The 24,746-nt window shown below is 44.7% G+C and overlaps 1 protein-coding gene across 1 annotated transcript in view; it reads left to right on the forward strand.

The window, feature by feature from the left end:
* The window catches only part of PLXNA4 (plexin A4), a 397,694-nt gene that overhangs the window by 18,038 nt on the left and 354,910 nt on the right, over positions 1-24,746 (forward strand). The window contains exon 2 of the mRNA XM_081957639.1: positions 19,463-20,739. Coding sequence (XP_081813765.1) covers positions 19,558-20,739 — 1,182 coding nt within the window. The 5' untranslated portion in view covers positions 19,463-19,557. The remainder of the gene's footprint in view (positions 1-19,462; positions 20,740-24,746) is intronic.

The following is a 24,746-nucleotide window of genomic DNA, read 5'->3' on the forward strand; positions in this document are numbered from 1 at the left end:
ATTTTGGCTCTTTTTGTCGAACTTGTTCGCCACCCCTGAACCAGGCTGTTGTAAATCATGGTTTAGCTGGATGTGTGATCCTGGCCTGCGGTTCAGAATTGTTTCTTGTGGCTTACTGGCCCCGTTGAATATGGGACTGTTTTGGGACTGTTTGGTGCGATGTTTTGTTTTTAGGTGATTATGAAGTGCAGGTAGTTCTCAACTTATAGCCATTCGTTTAGAGACTGTTCGAAGTTACAACAGCCCTGAAAAGAGTAACATACAAACAGGCAGGGGGTTGGACTAGATGACCTACAAGGTCCCTTCTAATTCTGTTGTCCTGTCTGTCCTGTCCTGTCCTGCTTTTGCATTACAGCATCCTGTGATTTGAGTGCTTGGAAATTGGTATGTATTTACAACAGTCTCACTTAGCAACAGAAATTTTGGGATCAATTGTGGTTGTAAGTTGAGGACGGCCTGTAACTATGAATGGTGAATAAACATGGTGGTAAGATGCGGACTACATCTAGTGTTGGTTCACTAATATCATAATCTGAAATTAAAGCATTCTGGTTGAGGAATTCTGGGAGTTGAAGTCTGCCCATTTTAAAGCATGCTGGCTGGGGAATTCTGGGAGTTGAAGTCCGCCCATCTTAAAGCGTGCTGGCTGGGGGATTCTGGGAGTTGAAGTCCACTCATCTTAAAGCATGCTGGCTGGGGAATTCTGGGAGTTGAAATCCACTCATCTTAAAGCATGCTGGATGAGGAATTCTTGGAGTTGAAGTCCACCTATCTGAAAGCGTGCTGGCTGGAGAATTCTGGGAGTTGAAGTCCACCCATCTTAAAGCATGCTGGCAGGGGAATTCTGGGAGTTGAAGTCCACCTATCTGAAAGCATGTTGGCTGGGGAATTCTGAGAGCTGAGGTCCACCCATCTTCAAACATGCTGGCTGGGGAATTCTGGGTGTTATGGCCCACCCAACTTAAAGCCTGCTGGCTGAGGAATTCTGGGAGTTTAAATCCACCCATCTTAAAGCATCCTGGCTGGGGAATTCTGGGAATCGAAGTCCACACCTCATAAACATGCCAAGCTTAAGAAACACCGAGGGGCTGGCTGTCACTCAAGGTTGCCTTCAAGTTGAGTTCAATCCATTGGGCCTTCAAGGACATCGCTATGTCACTTTCTTGGCAGACATCCAGAATTGCCTCGCTATCAACTTCATCCAGGGGATGGTCCTTTCCCCCCCAATTTTCGTATTTGGGTTTCCAGTTTCGAGGGTCCCACTGGGTGGCCTCCCAGGCCGTCCAACCACCACTCTGAATCTGTCTCCTCTGTTTTATAGTTTTCACCATCACTCCTGTTGCCAAAGGAGGTATAACAGCCGTCTCTCAGCATGACCAGGATATAACTTCCAAACTGAGCTTTGCTTGCAATGTGTGAACGGGCCCCAAGACTCTCATGCTGGCATTTACTCTTTTCCAAAGATTTGAACTCGTGACCCAGAGGAATAATTTTATTTTACTTATTTTTTTATTTTTATTTTTTTTGCAGCCAGCCAATCTCAAGCTTGGCTGCTTGTAATTTCCCCTCTGGTCATCCTTAGCCATGAATTAGCCAAAAGTTGACAGGAATGCCTTGCTTTGCGCTGGCTGTTGTGGCGGTAATGCCGGGCATCTGGAATCAGTTTGCATATATATATATGTATATGTATGATGTATCCTTGCGTCTTGCAGTCCCAAAGCCACGCAGATTGGGTGCCTGAGAAGTGACTGGAAATCTTTTATGTTCTAAATTTGGGCGCCCTGATGCTCACAGCGGGGGCTTGCATGGAAATATTTGCAAAATGCATTGGCTTGTGACATGGTTCCAGAGGAAAATAGACTTGGGGAGAAATGGTGTGCAAGTAGAATATATTCATCCATCCCTCCCTATCTATGTTTACACACGCACGCACGCACGCGCACACACACAGACCTGAACAACAAAATGCAACCTATCTTCCTTTTCCTAGTAAGAAATTGACTCAATTTCTCAATTCTATTTTGTTCCATTCCGTTCCAGCCTAGCCCTGCTCTATTCTATTCTGTTCTGTTCTGTTCTGTTCTGTTCTGTTCTATTCTATTCTACATACTCCTATTCTATTCTATTCTATTCTATTCTTATTCTATTCTACATACTCCTATTCTGTTCTGTTCTGTTCTATATACTCCTATTCCTATTCCTATTCTATTCTATTCTATTCTATTCTATTCTACATACTCCTATTCTGTTCTGTTCTGTTCTACATACTCCTATTCTATTCTATTCTATTCTATTCTATTCTATTCTATTGTGTTCTGTTCTGTTCTACATACTCCTATTCTGTTCTGTTCTACATACTCCTATTCCTATTCCTATTCCTATTCTATTCTATTCTATTCTATTCTATTCTATTCTATTCTATTCTATTCTATTCTATTCTATTCTATTCTATTCTATTCTACATACTCCTATTCTGTTCTGTTCTGTTCTACATACTCCTATTCTATTCTATTCTATTCTATTCTATTCTGTTGTGTTCTGTTCTGTTCTACATACTCCTATTCTATTTTATCCTACATACTCCTATTCTATTCTATTCTATTCTGTTCTGTTCTGTTCTACATACTTCTATTCTATTCTATTCTATTCTATTCTATTCTATTCTATTCTATTCTACATATTCCTATTCTGTTCCATTCCGTTCCCTCCCCTCCCCTCCCCTCCATCTCCTGCAGAAGCACGAAGTTGGCCAATAGTTTTAAAACTATTTGATGGCTGAAGTTGCAATTCCTGGGTTCTTGCGGTGCGTGAGTCATAAATTAGGCTGTTCCTACTCTTTGAACTTGTCAGCTGAGATCCACCATCCTTGTACATCAAGCATAAAAACTTCCGTCAGGCTGGTTTGTGGTAAGGGAGCTGCAAAGCTCCCTAGCAGGAGAGGAACACCCAGGAATCAGAGCAAAAGGGATTCCAGGACTGGATGGCTGCCACCTCACTGCCGTCCTGGGCTATTTTGGGGGTAGGTTGGCATTTGCTATTTTCTCTTTCCGCGAGGAAAGGAAAGTTTGGAGGAGGAAAATCCCTATAGGTCCCCAGGTCAGGTAGTCCTTGAGTTACAACAGTTCGTTTAGTGACCGTTCAAAGTTACAACAGCACTGAAAAAAGTGACTTATGGCTGTTTTTCACACCACCCCATGCAGAATAATAATGGTCATGTGGTTAAAATTCAGACACTTGGCAACTGACTATTCTATCCTATCCCATCCCATCCTAAATGCTATTCTATCCTATTCTATCCCATCCCATCCTATCCTACATCCTATCCTATCCTATCCCATTCTAAATCCTATCGTATCCTATTCTATCCCATCCCATTCCACCCTATCCTACATCCTATCCTATCCTATCCTACCCTCCATCCTATCCCATCCCATCCCATCCCATTCCATCCTATCCTACATCCTATCCTATCCTATCCTATCCTATCCTATCCTATCCTACCCTACATCCCATCCCATCCGATTCCTATCCTACATCCTATCCTATCCTATCCCATCCTAAATCCTATCGTATCCTATTCTATCCCATCCCATCCCATCCCACCCTATCCTATCCTACATCCTGTCCTGTCCTGTCCTGTCCTGTCCTATCCTATCCTATCCTATCCTACATCCCATCCCATTCCATCCTATCCTACATCCTATCCTATCCTATCCCATCCCATTCTAAACCCTATCGTATCCTATTCTATCCCATCCCATTCCATCCTATCCTATCCTACCTACCCTACATCCCATCCCATCCCATTCCATCCTATCCTACATCCTATCCTATCCTATCCCATCCTAAATCCTATCCCATCCTAAATCCTATCGTATCCTATTCTATCCCATCCCATTCCACCCTATCCTATCCTACATCCTGTCCTGTCCTGTCCTGTCCTGTCCTGTCCTATCCTATCCTACATCCCATCCCATCCTATCCTACATCCTATCCTATCCTATCCCATCCCATTCTAAACCCTATCGTATCCTATTCTATCCCATCCCATTCCATCCTATCCTACATCCTATCCTATCCTACCCTACCCTACATCCCATCCCATCCCATTCCATCCTATCCTACATCCTATCCCATATCATTCCATCCTATCCTACATCCTGTCCTATCCTATCCTATCCTATCCTATCCTATCCTACCCTACACCCCATCCCATCCCATCCCATCCTATCCTACATCCTACATCCTACATCCTATCCTATCCTATCCTACATCCCATCCCATCTCATTCCTATCCTACATCCTATCCTATCCTATCCCATCCTAAATCCTATCGTATCCTATCCTACCCTACCCTACATCCCATCCCATCCCATTCCATCCTATCCTACATCCTATCCCATATCATTCCATCCTATCCTACATCCTGTCCTATCCTACATCCTGTCCTATCCTATCCTATCCTATCCTATCCTATCCTATCCTATCCTATCCTACCCTACATCCCATCCTATTTTCTGTACTGTTATTATCAGTCCTGTATGCCGCCGTAATCCCCCCGGAGCCTGTTGGCTGAGATCCATTGAGCAGCTACATGAGTTCGTCTTTGAAATCCCTTTCAGAGAAAAGAGACATTCAGCTTTGTGTATTTTGTGAGAAACCATTTTCTAGGATTCCACATTTTTCTGCTGTTATTAAAAAAAAAAAAGCTTTTCAGGTTAATGCGGAAATAGGGTGGAATGAATGGTATACGGGAACTACCTGGGGACCAGATTTGCGGTCTCTTCTTAGATTAGGAGCTCATCGCTGTATTTCTAAACGATTCAAGTACTCATTTCTATTTTGGAAAGATTTTCAGAGAGGGTTGTCAATGAATAGAGCAGGCGTCCTTGGGAGTTCTCAACATTTAACTGGCGGAATCGTGAAGGCAAAAACGACATTTTCCTTGGGCAGGATTTTTCTGCCCGCATCACTGAAATAAAATGTCGAGTAGAGCAACAGTTACCAATTTTGCTTGCATAGAATAATAGGCCTGGAAGGTACCTTGGAGGTCATCTAGCCCAACCCCCTGCTCAAGCAGGAGACCCAGGGTGAAATTCTACCAATTCGGGCCGGTTTGGCCAAAAAATGTAGTAAAAAAATGCATAACAAAGTAAAAAACAGTTCTGATGATCGTCTGTGCTGCGCGATGGTAGGAACTTTTTTTAAAACTTTTTTTTAGCATTTAGTGTCCATTTTTGCTCCCAGGAGGCTTCCCCGAGGCCTGGTAGGCCACAAACGGGGTGGGGTGGGGTGTGTGTGGATGGTACGAAAGAGAGAGAGAGAGAGAGAGAGAGAGAGAGAGAGAGAGAGAGAGAGAGAGAGAGAGAGAGAGAGAGATAGGAGAAAAAAGGAAAGAAAGGAAGAAAGAAAGAGGGATGGGAGAAAAAGGGAGGGAAGGGAAAAAGAAAAAGAAAAAGAGGGAGGGAGGGATGGGAGAAAAAAGGAGGGAATGGAAAAGAAGAAAAAGAAAGAGAAAGAGAGGGAGGAAGGACCACAAACTTGGCACTAGAGGATACCTACAAAGAGCACAGCAATCCAGGGCTGGAAGGGACTTGGTGGTCATCTAGTCCAACCCCCTGCTCCAGCAGGACATTGTTAAAGTGAGTTTCTGTCTTTTGACACCCCCTCACATAGGACAGTGAGTTCTAGTCCCGTCTTAGGCATCAAAGCTGGCTAGGTGACTATGGGCCAATCGCCAGGAGACAGTGAGTTCTAGTCCCGCCTTAGGCATGAAAGCCAACTTTGGGCCAGTCCTTCTCTCCCAGCCCAATCTACCTCACAAGGCTGTTGTGGTGGGAAAAATAGGAGGAGGAAGGCGTATTAGATATGCTCATCACCTTGAGTTACTAATAAAAACCATAAAGGTGGGATTTAACTTTAAATAAATGGAATAAATCACACCTTATGCGACTTGCTGACCGACATTGCCATCCCTGCAGCTTGCAAAACACACAACTGGAAGAACAGCGTGTCTATACGTCAGAAACGGCAGCTGCTCGGAAAGTGACAGGTTTTCCTAGAACTCCTTCCGTAAACAAAGATATATGTATAAATAAAGTGACTTTGGCCCAAACAGCTGCTTTCCCCCTCTCTGGCTGAACTCCCTTTCCTGAGGTTTCCCTTTCAAACACTGGGATATGTTTTCGTCCTGCAAACCTTCCAGATACTAAAGGAGACAACCGCAGTTGTGGTTTCGTGGTGGTTTTCATTTTGGACCGGGGCCCAGGCAATTGGTCGCACCTTCACGATGGCGGCAGCGGCTGCGGTGCAGTGGTGGGAGTCTCAATCTTTTCCTACCAGCTCTATGAGACCAGCTTCATGTGCCTGCACAGCACTCTGAAAGACCGACCTCGGAGCTAAAAAACAAGGGAATAAACCCCTAATGGAGAGTCTATGGCGCGCATGGCACAGGTGGCAACTCTCTCCGCTGGCGGGCGAGCCAAAACCCAGCTTAGCTCCACCGCACATACGTGCATGCCTCCCACCAGCCAGCTGATTTTCGGGCCTCTGCCACGCACACACACACACACACACATATGAGATTTCGGCATGCAGGGACAAAAAGGTTAGCCATCCATCACTGGAATATAGGATAGGGAACAGTGGGGGGTGGGAGCCATGGGTGGTATTTGCCGGTTCTCCGAACTACTCAAAATTTCCGCGACCGGTTTATACAAACCGGTTCGAACCGTCTGAATACCTCCTCTGCCTGTGGTGTGTAGCCTCCAAGGGATTCAGCGGCTGAAACGCTGTGGAATTGGCTTTGGGCCGGCTGTTATCTCAGCACAAACCTACCTTACAGGAGGGTTGTCAAGGGACAAGTGGTGGAATGCTGTATTTCAGTTGGAGGAAAGGGGATAAACTTGATATGCAGTTAGTCCTCGACTTATGACCACAGTTCAGCCCAACATTTCCATTGGTAAGCAAGACAAGCAAGATGTTAAGTCAGTTTGCCACAGTTTATGGCCTTTTGTGTGACCGTTGCTAAGTGAATCGCTTCAGTTGTTGAGCTGCCATCACATTTGTTAAGTGAATCTGGCTTCCCCTCTGACTTGGCTTAGAAAAGGCGATCATCTGAATGGCAACCGTCATAAATAGGAGTCAGTTGCCAAGCGCCTGGATTTTTTTTTCACATGACTATGGGGATGCTGCCATGGTTGTAAGGGTCAAAAATGGGGGTAAGTGTGAAAAATGATCATAGGTGAATTTTTTTTCCAGCGCCGTTATAACTTCAAACGGTCACAAAACGAACTGTTGTAAGTTGAGAACTGCTACTGCCTTCTTAATTTCCTGGGGAAGCAATGCATGTGGCTAAAATTGCACCCCCAAAGTCTCTCTGATGAGGAGGGAAGAGAGATCTTGTGATTCACAACCTGTTGTGGCCTGTTGTTGGCCGCCGGGCCCTCCAGCAGCCGAATCAGAGGAGGAGGAGGAGGAGGAGGAGGAGGAGGAGGAGGAGGAGGAGGAGGAGGAGGAGGAGGAGTGGTGGGAGTCAACAGCCTGCAGGTCTGGAGGTGGCTGATGAGGAAGTGGAGGAACAGCTGGCTCCAGTGCCTGACACACGGATGCGCAGAAGGCAGAGGAGAGGAGAGCAGTAGAAATCTGTGGGCCGGTCCTTTGGACGGAAGACCCACTGCTGCTAGTGAAGCCCCACCTAGCTCTGGAGGTAAAAGGCAGGGGGTGCAGATCAATTAACAGGGAGCAACTATTCATCTCCCTGCCAGACAGACTTGTTAACCTGGAGAGAGAGAGGGCAAGAGAGAGGGGGGGAGGGAGGGAGGGAGAGGGAGAGAGGGAAAGAGAGAGGGGGGGAGGGAGGGAGAGGGAGGGAGGGAGAGAGAGAGAGAGAGAGAGAGAGAGAGAGACTGTTTGTTGGTGCTCCTTTGTCGTGTTTGGGAAGCTGGGTCAGGACACAACCACACCCAAAGACAATACCTCACCTGGCTCACACAATAGCTCTGGGACATCAGGAAGAGACTGTAATTGCTTTATCCAGCTTATATGAGTCTAATGCTGGTTTACAGCAAGGAGAAGTGAGGCGTATTCCAGGAACTGTCATCCCTACAATGATTCATGGCAACTGTAGTTGCCAGATGGATGAAGAGACCAGGGATGGCTTGAGTCAGACAAAGCAACTTTCTCCCTGATTCTTTGACAGTGAGATCAAGGTTCACGTCCTTCGTTCTGACTCTGGTTGTCGGCATGCGTCAGTGATCCACCCAACAGAGAACCTGACGATCTTCGGGAAATGAATTTTATCCAGAAAATTGGGAAATGAATCAGAGAGGCCACTTGTGCTTAATTAACCCTGTTTATTTGATGTGATGTTAGGAATGAACATTTCTGCTGCATTGGATCAAAGGGGGGGATTCTAGGATATATGTATGTATGTATGTATATATGTATGTATGTATGTATGCATGCTAAGAAAGATTTTTTGAAATGACCATAAATCATCAGTATTTGTTATACAGTATTGTATTAACACACGTCGATGCTAAGGAGTTAGATGTTCTACACCCCCTCCCCACCTGAAAGGAACTCTGTTCCAACTGCCAGATGCCTTTTATTAACACGCTCTGATGCTAAGGAGTTAACTCATTCTACATTAACTTTCAAGCTTTAAGTGTCAATGTATCAATCCCAATCTTAACTACTTGTTAATTTTCAAGCTTTAAGTTTATCAAGAATGATTACATAGTTTCGTATATGTATAGCTTGTATATATAGTATAGTTTCGTATATACATATGTATTTCTTTATCTCTCTTCACATGCAAGCTTTGTAAGGTTCACAGCACCTGCTAAAGTTTACTTCTTCAGGTTGAAGTCCAAAGCAGGATTGTAGGAGATCAAAAATGTTACCTCAAAAATAGGAGGAAGGAGGACTTCAGGTAGCCCTTGACGTACGACAGTTTGTTTAGTGACCGTTTGAAGTTGCAACGGTAATGAAAAAAGTGACTTATCACCATTTTTTCCACACTTATGACCATTGCAGCATTCGGATGCTTGACAACCGCTTCATATTTATGACGGTTGCAGTTTGCCAGGGTCATGTGGTTACCTTTTGCCACCTTCTGACAATGGGGAAGCCAGATTTACTTAAAACAACCATATTAATTTACTAATTTAACAACTGCAGTATTTCACTTAATCGATGTGGCAAGAGAAGTTGTAAAACGGGGAAAACTGACAGCAAATTTGAGTCAATCAATCAATCAGAATACAGCTGGAAGGGACCTTGGAGGTCTTCTAGTCCAGCCCCCTGCTCCAGCAGGAGGACCCATACCACTTCAGACAAGTGGCTGTCCAATCTCTTCTTAAAAACCTCCAGTGATGAAGCATGCACAACTTCTGGTGGCAGGCTGTTCCACTGGTTAATTGTCTTCATTCTTAGGAAGTTTCTCCTTAATTCCAGCTTGCTTCCCTCCTTGCTGAGTTTCTTCTCACTTAGCAACTTCTGGGCTCTGGTGAGTTCTAGTCCCGCTTTAGGCATGAAAGCCAACTAGGTAACTTTGGGTTGATTACCAGGAGATGGGGAGTTCTAGTCCCGCTTTAGGCATGAAAGCCAACTAGGTAACTTTGGGTTGATTACCAGGAGATGAGGAGTTCTAGTCCCGCTTTAGGCATGAAAGCCAACTAGGTAACTTTGGGTTGATTACCAGGAGATGGGGAGTTCTAGTCCCGCTTTAGGCATGAAAGCCAACTAGGTGACTTTGGGTTGATTACCAGGAGATGGGGAGTTCTAGTCCCGCTTTAGGCATGAAAGCCAACTAGGTGACTTTGGGTTGATTACCAGGAGATGGGGAGTTCTAGTCCCGCTTTAGGCATGAAAGCCAACTAGGTGACTTTGGGTTGATTACCAGGAGATGGGGAGTTCTAGTCCCGCTTTAGGCATGAAAGCCAACTAGGTGACTTTGGGTTGATTACCAGGAGATGGGGAGTTCTAGTCCCGCTTTAGGCATGAAAGCCAACTAGGTGACTTTGGGTTGATTACCAGGAGATGGGGAGTTCTAGTCCCGCTTTAGGCATGAAAGCCAACTAGGTGACTTTGGGTTGATTACCAGGAGATGGGGAGTTCTAGTCCCGCTTTAGGCATGAAAGCCAACTAGGTGACTTTGGGTTGATTACCAGGAGATGGGGAGTTCTAGTCCCGCTTTAGGCATGAAAGCCAACTAGGTGACTTTGGGTTGATTACCAGGAGATGGGGAGTTCTAGTCCCGCTTTAGGCATGAAAGCCAACTAGGTGACTTTGGGTTGATTACCAGGAGATGGGGAGTTCTAGTCCCGCTTTAGGCATGAAAGCCAACTAGGTGACTTTGGGTTGATTACCAGGAGATGGTGAGTTCTAGTCCTGCCTTAGGCATGAAGGCCAACTAGGTGACTTGGGGCCATTCATCAGGAGAAAATGAGTTCAGGGGTGGGTTGCTGCCAGTTTTACTACTGGTTCGCAACCTGTACGCAATCTGCATGCAATGCGCATGCCAGATGCAGTGCGGTGTTCACTGTAAATTGTTCTTCGCGCATGCGCAGAACTATTTACAGTGAACAGCACATGCGCAGTCACTAAAAATCAAAATGGCGCCGGCCCAGCGCCGGTGAGGTAGCTGGTTCCGGGGCGTGGTGGGCCTGGGTTACTGCCGGTTCTGCGACCCAGGCCTAAATTCCACTATCGGTTTGGCAATCCACCTTTGGATGAGTTCTAGTCTCACTTTAGCCATGAAACCTTCCTGGGTGATTTTGTCCCTCTCCCTCCGCCGAACCCGCCTCACAGGGTTATTGTTGTGAGGAAAAAGAGGAGGAGAAAGGTGTGTTGGATACATTCTCTGCCTTGAGTTATTGTAAAAATAATAAAAGCAGGATATACCATATTTTCGGAGTATAAGACGCACCAAGATTTTGAAGAGGCAATTTTTTTAAAAAAAAGTTTTTGCACTCTGCAGACTTCCCAAAAATGGCCCATTGTTTGCAAAAATGGGCCCTTTTTTGTCAAAAAAGGGCATAAATAGCCTTTAGGAGCCTTGTAGAGTGGTCCTGAGGGCTGGGGGGGGCAGAAATGAGCAAAATATGGCCTGTTTGTCACTTATTTCTGCCCTCCCCAGCCCCCAGGAGCACTCTGTAAGCCTCCTAAAGGCTATCCATGGCCATTTTGCAAAGGGGGCGGGGTTTCGGGAGGCCAAAAATGCTGTATTCAGTGTATAAGACGCACCCAGATTTTCACCCTCTTTTTTGAGGGAAAAAGGTACGTCTTATACTCCCCCCCCAAAAAGGTAAATAAATTAGTAAGGGTGAAACGTAAACCAGCTTTGCTTACATCCCATTTTCTTCCATGGGAGAGTCCAACTGATGGAATTCATATCCAGTGACTTTTGCATCCCGGTGTTAGTCACAGCCCAAACAAATGAAACTGTTATATCCCCCCGGGATACGGTGCGTGTGGGTGTACTATAGAACTTGCCAGTTAAGGTTGTGGACAAAGCTGGCCCTAACCCCTGTTTTCCCCTTCTCTAGCGGTTAGCAATGCCAAAATCAGCCGTGTCAACTTCGCTTCGCCGTCTGCTAATTGTTGCCAATCAAACAGATGTTTGCAGCCTAGCTGAAGAGCTCTACGCCTGTTTACATGACGTACGACAGCCGGAGCATCTGAGCTGTGGCAAGGAAGATTGATAGATCTCATCCTTCCCCAACCTGGCGCCCTCCAGCTGTGCTGGATGCCAGTTCCCCGAATGCTGAGCCAGCATTTGGAGTAGTAGGTTGTGATGGACGGATGCAAGTTGCCGCCAAGCAGGTAGATGTTTCAGGTGTGGCGAAAGAGCAGAGTGGACTCTTGATGTGCTCTGGGGCAGTGTCATAGTTTAGTTCAGTTCGGAAATGTATTTGCCTCCCTTTGTGCATTTGGATCAGATTTTGCAACCAGCCTCTTTAGTTCTACTGTCTCCAGATGTTTCGGGCTTGCCCGAATCCTTAGATAGTACGATGTTTGGATTACAGGAGCTGAAGATAGAATATTTGAAGGGCATCAGTTGGAGGAAAGTTTGCTGAAGATATAGTAGTTTGATGCTTGCATCTCAGATTATGACTATGACTACGACTAAGACTACTACAACTATTTCTTCTTCTTCTTCTTCTTCTTCTTCTTCTTCTTCTTCTTCTTCTTCTTCTTCTTCTTCTTCTTCTTCTTCTTCTTCTTCTTCTTCTTCTTCTTCTCCTCCTCCTCCTCCTCCTCCTCCTCCTCCTCCTCCTCCTCCTTCTCCTCCTCCTTCTCCTCTTCCTTCTTCCTCCCCTCCTCCTCCTCTTACCCTTCCCCTCCTCCCTCCTTCCCCTCCTCCATCAGCCAGAATTCATGGATTCCTGGTTACTAGTCTAGCATTTTCACCATGGTCCAGAGAGATAAGACATCTCTTTTAACCTTGATCAACTAAACCAACTTCATAATCCCTCCTTCTTTTTACAACAATCTTTAATCCCTTGAAATCCCTTGTATTCTATTTTGATATGTATATGGTTTTTAATAATGACTGTACACCGCCCCGAGTCCTGCTTAGGAAAGGGCGCGGTTTATAAATAAAAGTTTGATTTGATTTGATTTGAAATAATATCCTACAGGTAGAAGTTTATTTCTTTTCATTTTTCTTTGATCCTTTTTTCAAAAAATTTCAAAATTTAAAAAGCGTCCTTTCGCCTATATGGAAACATTTTCCAGGCCTTTATTTTGATTTATCATTTGTGTTTCCCTTTTCATTTTTAAACGTTGCCCAGTTTATTTTCGTCTTTTTATAGCCAGTAAACCATTCTTTTCCAAATAATTCTTGTTTCCACTTTCGATACTTCCTCTGTCTTGTTAGATAAAATATGTTCCACATCTGTCATTCCTTCATTAAATCTTTGAGACATAACTGAGCCAGAGAATCAGACATCATTACTGATAATATTGGTATTGTAATTATTAATTTCTGGTTTCATTCTTCAAGGATCTCCTTTAATATTTCTGAGGTTTAAACATTTTATGTCATGTTGCCAATCTCAGTATTAATTGTCAAGAACAAGCTTATTTTTTTCTGTTTTGAATCGTTAGTGTCCAGTTTCTAAAACCATTGTTTTATGCCATCTTTGTTATGACTAACAACAACCAAAATAAGTGTCTTTCCTACAACAAGCTGTTTATTTTCTATAATTAATTTCAAAATCATACAGTAAATGTCAATATTCCAAATTTGTCTGGACCCTTAATCCACTAACTTTCTTAACAGGGTTTTTTTTTGTTGCTTATTTCATAGTCTTTAAGTTCCTAAGCTTATAATTACTTTTTCTTTTGTTTCAGCAGTGAAGATAAATTCACCTCACAAAAACTTTTCAAACTTGTCATTGTGAAGGTCGCTAATAGCTTCAAGATGAATTAAATTAAAAATTAAGATTCAATTAATAGGCAATTTGTGAAGGTGATTAGAAAGTGAGGTATGCAAACTTAATGCCATTTAAAAGTCTCAGCAGTGGGTGTGAGCAAAATATTTATTTATTTATTCATTTATTTATTTACTTACTTACTTAATGTACTTACTTACTTTGTTGTTGTTAGTTGCGAAGTCGTGTCCGATCCATCGTGACCCCATGGACAATGTTTCTCCAGGCCTTCTTGTCCTCTACCATCTTCTGGAGTCCATTTAAGTTCATGCATACTGCTTCCATGACTCCATCCAGCCACCTCCTTCTCTGTCGTCCCCTTCTTCTTCCTTTGCCCTCCATCGTTCCCAGCGTGAGGCTCTTCTCCAGGGAGTCCTTCTTCCTTCTCATTAGGTGGCCAAAGTCTTTGAGTTTCCTCTTCAGGATCTGGCCTTCTAAAGAGCAGCCAGGGTTGATCTCCTCAAGGATTGACCGGTTGGATCGCCTTGCAGTCCAAGGGACTCAATGCAGGAGTCTTCTCCAGCACCAGAGTTCAAAGGCCTCCATTCTTTGGTGCTCAGCCTTCCTTATGGTCCAACTTTCACAGCCATCCATTGCAACTGGGGAAACCATCGCCTTGACGATATGCACTTTTGTTGGCAGGATGATGTTTCTGCTACGTACTTACTTACCTACTTACTTACTTACATACTTACTTACTTACCAAATTTATATGACTGCCTAATTCACACAGAGGACAGCTTACAATATTACAAATCCACAATATAAAAACCACATGCCCTGACCCTATATGGTAATATTATTTATTAAATAAATTTATATGGCTAATTCTGTCATTCCCTTGGCACTCAAAACCTGCAGAAAACTGCTGCCCTGCAGTCTCCTTGTGTGGAGCAGTCATCCAGGGCACTTGCGGGCAATCTCCTGTCCTCTCCTTATCTGGAGAGATTCTATTTCTAAGGAACCTGTTTACCTACCATTTTCTTAGTCTTTGTGGTTGTATTGTTAGCTCTGCTATCATGGAGCAGTGTTCAGTTTGCTCCAGGGGTGCTTTGCTCCTAGTGTTACTGCCGGTTCGCAACCCGCGCGCTCTCTGCGTGCGTGCACTCTTCAATGTAAATTGTTCCACACGCATGCACAGAACGATTTACAGCGAACTGCGCATGCACAGTCACCAAAACCCAAAATGGCAGCGGCCAAGCGGCAGTGAGGGAACTGGTTCGAGGGCATGGCAGGCCTGGGTCGCTGCTGGTTCTGCAATTCAGGTCTGAATTTCACTGCCGCTTCGGCTGAACCGGGCCGAACCGGGCCGAACCGGCAGCAGCCGGTTGCAGGAACTAGGTATGTCTAGCTTAAGAGAAAGAAGGACTAGGGGAGACATGATAGCATTGTTCCAATATCTCAGGGGTTGCCACAAAGAAGAGGGAGTCAAACTATTCTCCAAGGCACCTGAGGACAGAACAAGAAGCAATGGGTGGAAACTAATCAAGGAGAGAAGCAACTTAGAACTGAGGAGAAATTTCCTGACAGTTAGAACAATTAATCAGTGGAACAGCTTGCCTCCAGAAGTTGTGAATGCCCCAACACTGGAAGTCTTTAAGAAGATGTTGGATAGCCATCTGTCTGAAATGGTATAGGGTTTCCTGCCTAGGCAGGGGGTTGGACTAGAAGACCTCCAAGGTCCCTTCCAACTCTACTATTGTATTGTAAGTCAACCCACCTCTGGTTTGCTTGTTCTGAAAGTCCAAGGCTCCACCTATGTGCTATATTATTCTGTGTTTCTCAACCTTGGCAACTTTAAGAGGTCTGGACTTCAACTCCCAGAGTTGCCCTTGGGGAATTGTGGGAGTTGAAGTCCAGACCTCGTAAAGTTGCCAAGGTTGAGAAGCAATGCTGTAATATGTCACTCTCACCAGAGTGTGTTTGGCCACAAGAGACCACTGTCAACATAAATGTAAAATGTTTCCTGGACAGTTTTCTTATGCCATTTCTGTTTATAATTCTGGATCTCAAGAGGAGAATCTCTCTTCTCAAGCAGGCAGGAGGAGAGGCAGTTTTCTTGGGAAAAAGGAAGGGAGGCGTTCTGCCTGACACTTCTCATTCATCGTGAGCAAGAATTCTCTTTCCTGGTTTCTTCGTTTCCTTCTCGTACTGCTAAGCTGCTCTTCCCCCCCCCCCCCCAAAAAAAATAACATTTCGTTTTCTTTAGAGCCGGCAAAGCAATTGTGCCAATTCAGAAAGGCAAAATTTCAATTGCCTCACTTTATTTTCATAACAAGCACTTCTTGATTTACAACTTAGTGATCATTTGACATTGCAACCAGAAGTGGTATTCAGCCGGTTCTGACCGGTTCTAGCAACCAGTAGCGGAAATTTTGAGTAGTTCAGAGAACCTGCAAATACCACCTCCGGCTGGCCCCGCCCCCAATCAATTCGCTGCTATGGGAGTCAGACAACAGCCAATAGAATCCATGTTCTTGCACAGGAACAGGAAGCTCAAGTGCAAAGCCCAAGAGAAGGTATAAATACCCCCTCACTCTCAACTCCATGTGGTCAGCTGAGAATCATGTGCTTGGTGGTTCTGCTTCCTCATGAAATCACCTTTCCAATCAACCTCCATGTTTCCAGTGTCCTCCTTCTGGCTTGGAACTGAACCAGATGGATATTTCGTCCAACAGTGTCAGAAGCATCACAATTGAAATAAGGCATCCCACACAACATAAAATTTACAATATTCAAATACAAGATTAAACAGGTACAAGTGAAAAGAATCTTTCAATCCGGAAGTATCCAAAGCGTAGCGAGGTGCACATTCCTACCTGTAACAGCGGCAGGGATTCACTTAACAACCCTGGGGAGAAAAGTTGTAAATGGGAGCAAAAACTCACTTAACCCCTGTATCACTGAACAACAGTAATTTCGGGGTCAACTGGGGTCGTAATTTGAGGACGGCCTGTAAAATTGTTTGAGTAACCGTTTGTCTTGCCTCTGTTTCTTTGCCGTCTTTCTATCCCTGTGTGGGTTGCGAAAATCCCTGTCAGTGGTAATCAGGATTTATTAAAAGAAACCAGCGAGAGGCGGGAGAAAATGTTTTGCAGAGATTAAAGAGGATTGTGAGCTGATCTTGGGCTGAATTGCTAGGCAGCTGGATCTGTTTGCTTAAGTCAGCATCTCGCTTAAAGAAACTGCTTCTCTCTTTCTGTCTCTGCCATCCTTGAGTGCAGCTTTAAAAGAAGGGAGACAGACAACATCAGAGACCTAACATTGAAGGTAGAGGTAGTCCTTGACTTACAACAGTGTGTTGAGTGACCATTGAAGTGACTTAGGGCCAGTAGTTAAATTCATTTTTTTTTACTACCGGTCCACACTACGCCCACCAAGAGGACTGGACTTAGGGCCAATCATCAACAGATTGTGAATTCTAGTCACACATTAGGCATGAAAGCCGTATGGGTGACTTTGGGCCAATCACCAGGTGACTGTGAGTTGTAGTGCTGCCTTGGGCATGAAAGCCGACTGGGTGACTTCGGGCCAATCATCAGGAGACTGTGAGTTCTAGCGCTGGCTTAGGCATGAAAGCCGACTGGGTAACTTTGGGTCAATTATCAGGAGACAGTGAGTTCTAGTCAAACAGTAGGCATGAAAACTGGCTGGGTGACTTTGAGCTAATCACCAGGAGTTGGTGAGTTCTAGTGCCACCTTAGATATGAAAGCCAGCTTGGTGATTTTGGGTCAGTCTCTTTCTCTTTCTCATAGCCCAAACCACCTCACGGGGTTTGTTGTTGTAGGGCAAACAAGAGGAAGAAGGATTGTTAGATACGTTCACTGCCTTGAGTTATTGATATAAAAAATATGGCAGAGTCTAAATAAAGTACGTAAGTGTGAAAATGTTACGTTATTGACTTTAGTACTTGGAACAGTAAAGTGTACAAGAAGCCAGAACACACAAAAGTGTAGTTGATTATTTAGACAGCGCTGACTCATGCCTGAGGCAATCTACGCTCTGATTGGTTGCTGTGGGTGTAAAGGGGGAGTTTCCCTTTTCTCCCGCCTTTTTCTTCTTCGTGTTCTGTACACTGTAAACATTTACCTCATGATGATGTTGCAATGCTCCTGACTCCCTTGTGTTCTTCCTTTTTCTGGATGATGACAAAGACTTAAGCGTTAAATATATTTATATTTCTAGAAAAGTCAATTTAAGCATTAAATATATTTATATTTCTAGAAAAGACTACAAGTTTGTGTCAACGTCTCCGACTTCATCTGGAGAGCTGCTGCGCAATTCCCTCACAGAAGACATGAAGGGAAAAGAAAATGCCTGGCTTCCCACAATACAGCTCTCCAATTTAATTTTAGCCATTATACAGTCAAGCTCCTAGGCCTTAATTTGATTTTCTCTGCCTTCTTTTGTTTCTTTCCTTGTTTATACCTGCAGCCAGCCCAGAGTAGTGTTTTTTTTAAACAACGGCGACTAACCTCACTTAGAGACGTGAGGACAATCAAAGCATGCAAATCTCCCCAAAAGGCATAAGATTAAGGAAGGAAACATTTGTTTATCCAAATCGGGATAAAGTTCTTCTCGCATCTTTAAGCGTTTTGTTCTCCTCCAGATTTTTCCGGGAATCAAAATGTGGAACTTTGAAGCTCCTGCTTTGGGGGAGAAAATAGAAAATAATAATAATGAAAAAGAAAGCCCTGAAAATTCGAGGCACGGTAAAACATGCAGAAATACAAAGTAAAATCTCTCAGGCCGTGTGTCTGGGTGCGTTTGTGGGGAATTTGCAACTCATCTCCATGTTTCAGCCATGTCTTTACAGCCCCAATCTTGGCTGTAGTTTTAAGCCGGATTGAATTTTTGAATCGACAAAGCCAGCAGAATCCTGAGCCTCCGGCTTCATTTCGGCTCCCGTTTTATCTTTTTGTATTCTGGGGGTTGATTTGTGGTGCGTTCCCATTATCCTTCTTTCCTTCTCCACCTCTCCCAAATCTTTGGAGGGGGACAATGTAATTTCACCGTTCTTGGGCTGTCGGGATTTGGCCGAGAGGCTGCGCTTTGCGGTTTCCCAAAAAGACAGAGACACAGAGCAACAACTTTGCAAAGTTTCCTTATTCTGTAGTCCTCGACGTAGGACCATAATTGAGCCCCAAATTTCCACTGTTAAGTGAGACAGTTGTTAAGTGAGTTTTTCTCTATTTTACGACCTTCTTTGCCACAGTTGTTAAGTGAATCACTGCAGTTGCTATGTTAGTGGCATAGATTTGGATTTACCCAAAGTCACCCATCAGTTTTCATGCCTAAAATAGGACTAGAATTCACTGTCTCTTGGTGATTGACCCAAAGTCAGCCACTTGGTTTCCATGCCTAAAGTGGGACTAGAACTCACTGTCTCCTGGTGAGACACCCGGACATGCCTAAGACAGGACTAGAACAGCTTTCATGCTTAAGCCAGGACTAGAACTCACCATCTCCTGGTGAGACACCCGGACATGCCTAAGACAGGACTAGAACTTACCATCTCCTGGTGATTGACCCAAGTCAGCCACTTGGTTTCCATGCCTAAGGTGGGACTAGAATTCACAATTTCCTAGTATTTGGCCCCAAATCACTCAGCCGGCTTTTGTGCCTAAGGCAGGACTAGAACTTATAGTCTCCTGCTTTCTGGACTGGTGCCTTAATCACATATCAACTGTTTTCTCCAATGTTCTCCAGTATGAAGTCCTTCAAATGCCTTCAGCTTTCTTAGTCAAGTTGTTGGCCAGCAAGTCTGAGAACTAAAGTCTCAGACATCTGGTGAAGAACCAGGTTGGAGTAGGTGGTTGGAAATGCTGAGTCCCTTTTTGCTGTTTTGACATGAGTCGAAATGTTTGCTTATTCTGGTTTCGGATGTCTTCCTTCTCCCTTTTGGCCAAGGATAAGTCTGATTTTTTTTGAATTAAGGCAACCATCTTGAAGGTCTGAATAGGAGGGGAGGGAAATGCTTTTCAATAATGGTCTCTCTGTTTTTCTTCTTTTCCTTTAGGATAAGCGGTACCCCGGGATCTGCATTCTGGCAACCCCGTTGATCGTTCACCACGTCGCTTCCAAACTAGGAATACAAAAATACTTTTGGTCATCATGTCAGGAGACATGTGGAGATGGACCTGCCTCGGCTTGCATCTCGTCTTCTGCACTGTGGGGCCGTCTTCGGCCACTCGTCAACTGCCCTCTCACCCAAAGAAACCTTTCTTGACCTTCTCCTCGGAAGCCACCGAGATCTCGTTCAATCACTTGGTGGTCGACAAACGGAAAGGATCTATTTACTTGGGGGCTATCAACTGGATCTACAAGCTCTCCGGCGACCTGGTGGTGGAGGCCCGTCACGAGACGGGTCCGGATATCGATAACCCCAAATGTTATCCTCCCAGGCTGGTCCAGCCTTGCAACGAACCGTTGATATCCACCAACAACATCAACAAGATGTTGCTGATTGACTACAAAGAGAACCGGTTGATCGCTTGTGGCAGTTTATACCAGGGGATCTGTAAACTCTTGAGATTGGATGATCTGTTTAAACTTGGGGAGCCCTTCCACAACAAGGAGCACTACCTCTCTGGGGTGAACGAGAGCGGCTCCGTGTATGGAGTCATCGTTTCTTACAACAACATGGATGACAAGCTCTTCATTGCCACGGCGGTCGACGGGAAGCCCGAGTACTTCCCCACCATCTCTAGTCGGAAGCTCCCCAAAAATTCGGAAGCGGAAGGAATGTTTGCCTACGTTTTTCACGACGAGTTTGTGGCTTCCATGATCAAGATCCCGTCGGATACGTTCACCATCATCCCCGACTTTGATATCTATTATATCTATGGCTTCAGCAGTGGTAATTTTGTCTATTTTTTGACCCTTCAGCCTGAAATGATTTCTCCGTCGGGTTCCACCACCAAGGAGCAAGTCTACACCTCGAAACTGGTCCGCCTCTGTAAAGAAGACACGGCCTTCAACTCTTACGTTGAGCTGCCCATTGGCTGCGAAAAGAACGGGGTGGAATATCGGTTGTTGCAAGCCGCCTATTTATCGAAGGCGGGATCCATCTTGGCTAGATCTTTGGGGATCCTGCCGGAGGACGATGTCCTCTTCACTATCTTCTCCAAGGGGCAAAAGAGGAAGATGAAATCCTTGGACGAGTCAGCCCTTTGCATCTTTCTCCTGAAGAAAATCAACGACCGGATCAAGGATCGTTTGCAGTCCTGTTACAGGGGAGAAGGCACGCTGGATTTGGCTTGGCTCAAAGTGAAAGATATTCATTGCAGTGGCGCGGTACGTCTCATTTCTGGCTAGATTACAAAAATACAAAAAAAAAATTATTTTAGCTGGGTGAAAGGGCTCAAAGAACTGAAAATTCAGCCCAGATTTAGGGAGAGGTTGGTGACGAGCGGATTTTGTGAGTTGGGAAAAATATTTAAGAAAAAGCTCCTCTTGAATATGGATATTTTATTTGTGTAAATATCCGTAGCAATTTGGCTCCTGGTTTAGTTGCTCTCTTGGGGTCCTGGAGCTTGGTGGTTTATAAACTTCACCCCCTTCTAGCACTGATGATGTTACCTAGTTGGGTAATGAAATGTCTGCAAGAAAATAACCATGCTCAGAGAGCACCAAGGATCCCACAGTTCTCCTCTTTCTCCTCCTCCTCTCCCACTCCCTTCTAGCACTGATAATGTTATCTAGTTGGGTAATGAGACGTCTGCAAGAAAACAGCCAAGCTCATCAAGGACTCTACAGTCCTCTTCCTCCTTTTTCTACTCCCCTTCACCCCTTCTAGCACTGTTAAGGTTGCCTAGTTGGGTCATGAAACATCTGCAACAAAACAACCACGCTCACAGAGTCCCAAGGATCCCATAGTCCTCCTCCTCCTCCTGTTATCCCTCTTCCTCTTCCTTTTCTTCTTCCTCCTCCTCCCCTTCTCCTTCTCCCCCATTCCTCAAACCACATTCCCTTCTAGCACTGATGATGTTACCTAGTTAGGTCATGAAATGCTCCTGATTTAGTCGCTCTCCTGGGGTCCTTGAGCTTGGTGGTTTACAAACTTCACCCCCTTCTAGCACTGATGACGTTACCTAGTTGGGTAATGAAATGTCTGCAAGAAAATAACCAAGCTCAGAGAGCACCAAGGATGCCACAATCCTCTTCCTTATTATCCTCCTCCTCTTCTTCGAGCGGTTTGGACATCAACTCCCTATGCTGGCTAGGGAATTCTGGGAGTTGAACGCCACACAGCTCGAAGCAGCCAAGATTGAGAAACGGTGGTTTAACCAATATACTACACTTGTTATCAAAGCAGTAGTAACCAGAGACAAAGAAGCAATAAGACGAACAAAGACTATGGGGAACTCTTGAAATATTTCATCTTTTCCCTATTGATGTTTGAAAACAGGCGGCAAAAATCTAGTTAGGATGCGAAGCAAGTTGTGCACTAGAGATTGTCTCATTCTTCCTGCCTCTCTCCGATTCCTCAGACGATACAGTGCAAAAATAAATTGGTTTTAGACCCGAGATTGCAAACAGAATAATGGATCTTATCAAGGTCTTTATTTTGATTTCCTCAAATGGGAGAAGCTTTGCATGATCGGCATAAAAATATTATCATTTTCTTGCGTGATGTACGGTACTCAGATAGTGGGATATTTTTGTGGGGACTGAAGCCTCTACATCTTAAAGCAGGCTGGCCTGGGGAATTCTGGGAGCTGAAGTCCACATACCTTAAATGAGGCTGAGAAACATAGCTCTAGCCAGCAGAGCCATCATGGGCCATGGGCAAAGCAGTGTACTGGGGCCCCTATGACAACTACTCACAGGAATAAAAATGTAAATGGTCGACAAAATTAAACATATATTTTTGCATGTTAGTATTAATAAAAAGGGACACGGTGGCTCAGTGGCTAAGATGCTGAGCTTGTCAGTCAGAAAGGTCGGCAGTTTGCCGGTTCAAATCCCTAGCGCCGCGTAACGGAGTGAGCTCCCGTTCCTTGTCCCAGCTTCTGCCAACCTAGCAGTTCGAAAGCACGTAAAAATGCAAGTAGAAAAATAGGAACCACCTTTGGTGGGAAGGGAACAGTATTGCGCTTTCGGCGTTGAGTCATGCCAGCCACATGACCACGGAGACGTCTTCGGACAGCGCTGGCTCTTCGGCTTTGAAACGGAGATGAGCACTGCCCCCTGGAGTCGGGAACGACTAGCACAGATGTCCGAGGGGAATCTTTACCTTTAACTAATAAAAAATTGCAGTAAAATGTAATATGTTGCTCTATTTATATGATAAGAAGGTGCACTGAAAGGTTAGCATGCACAGATTAATTTGGGGCCCCTATGCTTGTGGGGCCCATGGGCAAGTGCCTACCAGAGCCATGCATTAAGGCAGCCCTGCATAGCCAGTATAAATAAAATTAATATTTAACCTTCTGTGGAGTTTATCTCGTGCTCTGGGCTACCTCGTAGAACTGGTAGAACCATGGTGGTGCGGTGGTTAGATTGGGCTAGAAAAGAGAGGGCTGAAAAGCAATGTGAAGCAATATATAAGTCTAAGTGCTACTCCTATTGCTGTCTATCATCTATCTGTGGTGCCACAATGGTTACAACACAGCATTGCAAGCAAACTCTGCCCACTGCCTGGTATTCGATCCTGACTAGCTCAAGGTTGACTCAGACTTCCATCCTTCCGAGGTGGGTAAAACGAGGACCCAGATTGTTGAAGGCAATAGGTTGACTCTGTAGACTGCTTAGAGAGGGCTGTAAAACACTGCAAAGTGGTATATAAGTCTAAATGCTTAGAGAGGACTGTAAAACACTGCAAAGTGGTATATAAGTCTAAATGCTTAGAGAGGAGTGTAAAACACTACAAAATGGTATATAAGTCTAAATGCTTAGAGAGGACTGTAAAACACTGCAAAGTGGTATATAAGTCTAAATGCTTAGAGAGGGCTGTAAAACACTGCAAAGTGGTATATAAGTCTAAATGCTTAGAGAGGGCTGTAAAGCAGTATATAAATTCTCTTGCTAAGTGCTGTTCACTTAATGATTGCTTCATTCATTTTAATCATTGTTGTATTTACTTGTGGTTGTTGCATTCATTTAAAGGCCACCACATTCATTTAATGACTGCTGCATACAATTAATGACCACCACAAAAAAAAAGAGTCATAAAATTGGGCACAGTCATGAGATGACCCGTTTAAAGACCAGCATGACTTACAGCCATCATTCCAGGCTCAATTACAATTATAAATCGACACCTACTGCAAATTGTATAATTTGTGTAATACTAAACAAGTTACAGCTTTGGCCTCAGTCGGTGTCCGCCGATCCCTTGTAGTTGTTGGCTGCCAGCCTGGGACCATTCAAAGTTCCAGTGGCACTGAAAAAAGTGAGTGATGACTGTTTTTCACACTCGTGACCATTTTCACACTTAGCAGCATCCCATGTGACCAAAATTCAGATGCTTGTCAACTGATTCATATTTATGACCTGAGCCCTGGTGGCACAGTGGTGAGACTACAGTATTGCAGGCAAATTTTGTCCACTGCTAGCAGTTCGATCCTGACAGGCTTGAGGTTGACTCAGACTTCCATCCTTAAGAAGTCGGCAAAATGAGGACCCAGATTGTTGGGGGCAAGAGAGGCTGACTCTGTAAACCACTTGGAGAGGGCTGCAAAGCACTGTGAAGCGGTATATAAGTCTAAGTGCTATTGCTATCTAGCTATCATCTATCGGTGGTGGCGCAGTGGTGAAACCGCAGTATTGCAGGCAAACTCTGCCGACTGCCAGGAGTTTGATCCTAACCGGCTCAAGGTTGACTCAGCCTTCCATCCTTCCGAGATGGGTAAAATGAGGACCCAGATTGTTGGGGGCAAGAGGCTGACTCTGTAAACCGCTTAGAGAGGGCTGTAAAACACCGTGAAGCGGTATATAACTCTAATTGCTATTGCTATTTATCACCTATCTGTAGTGTCGCAATGGTTAGAACGCAGTATTGCAGGCAAACTCTGCCCACTGCCTGGAGTTCGATCCTGGCCAGGCTCAACGTTGACTTAGCCTTCTATCCTTCCCAGGTTGGTAAAATGAGGACCCCGATTGTTAGGGGCTGACTCTTTAAACCATTTAGAGACAGCTGTAAAATACTGTGAAGCCAGAGGTGGTATTCAGCCTGTTCAGACTGGTTTGCCTGAACTGGTAGCGGAAATCACGGGTGGGCCTGCCCCCCTGTCCCGGCTTTTTGCCATCCTATTTGGGCGCATGCGCAGAAGGCACACGTGTGAAGCAAGGTTGCGCAC

The sequence above is a fragment of the Natrix helvetica genome, assembly GCF_964273705.1.
Source record: "Natrix helvetica genome assembly, chromosome: 6".
Taxonomy (NCBI): domain Eukaryota; kingdom Metazoa; phylum Chordata; class Lepidosauria; order Squamata; family Natricidae; genus Natrix; species Natrix helvetica.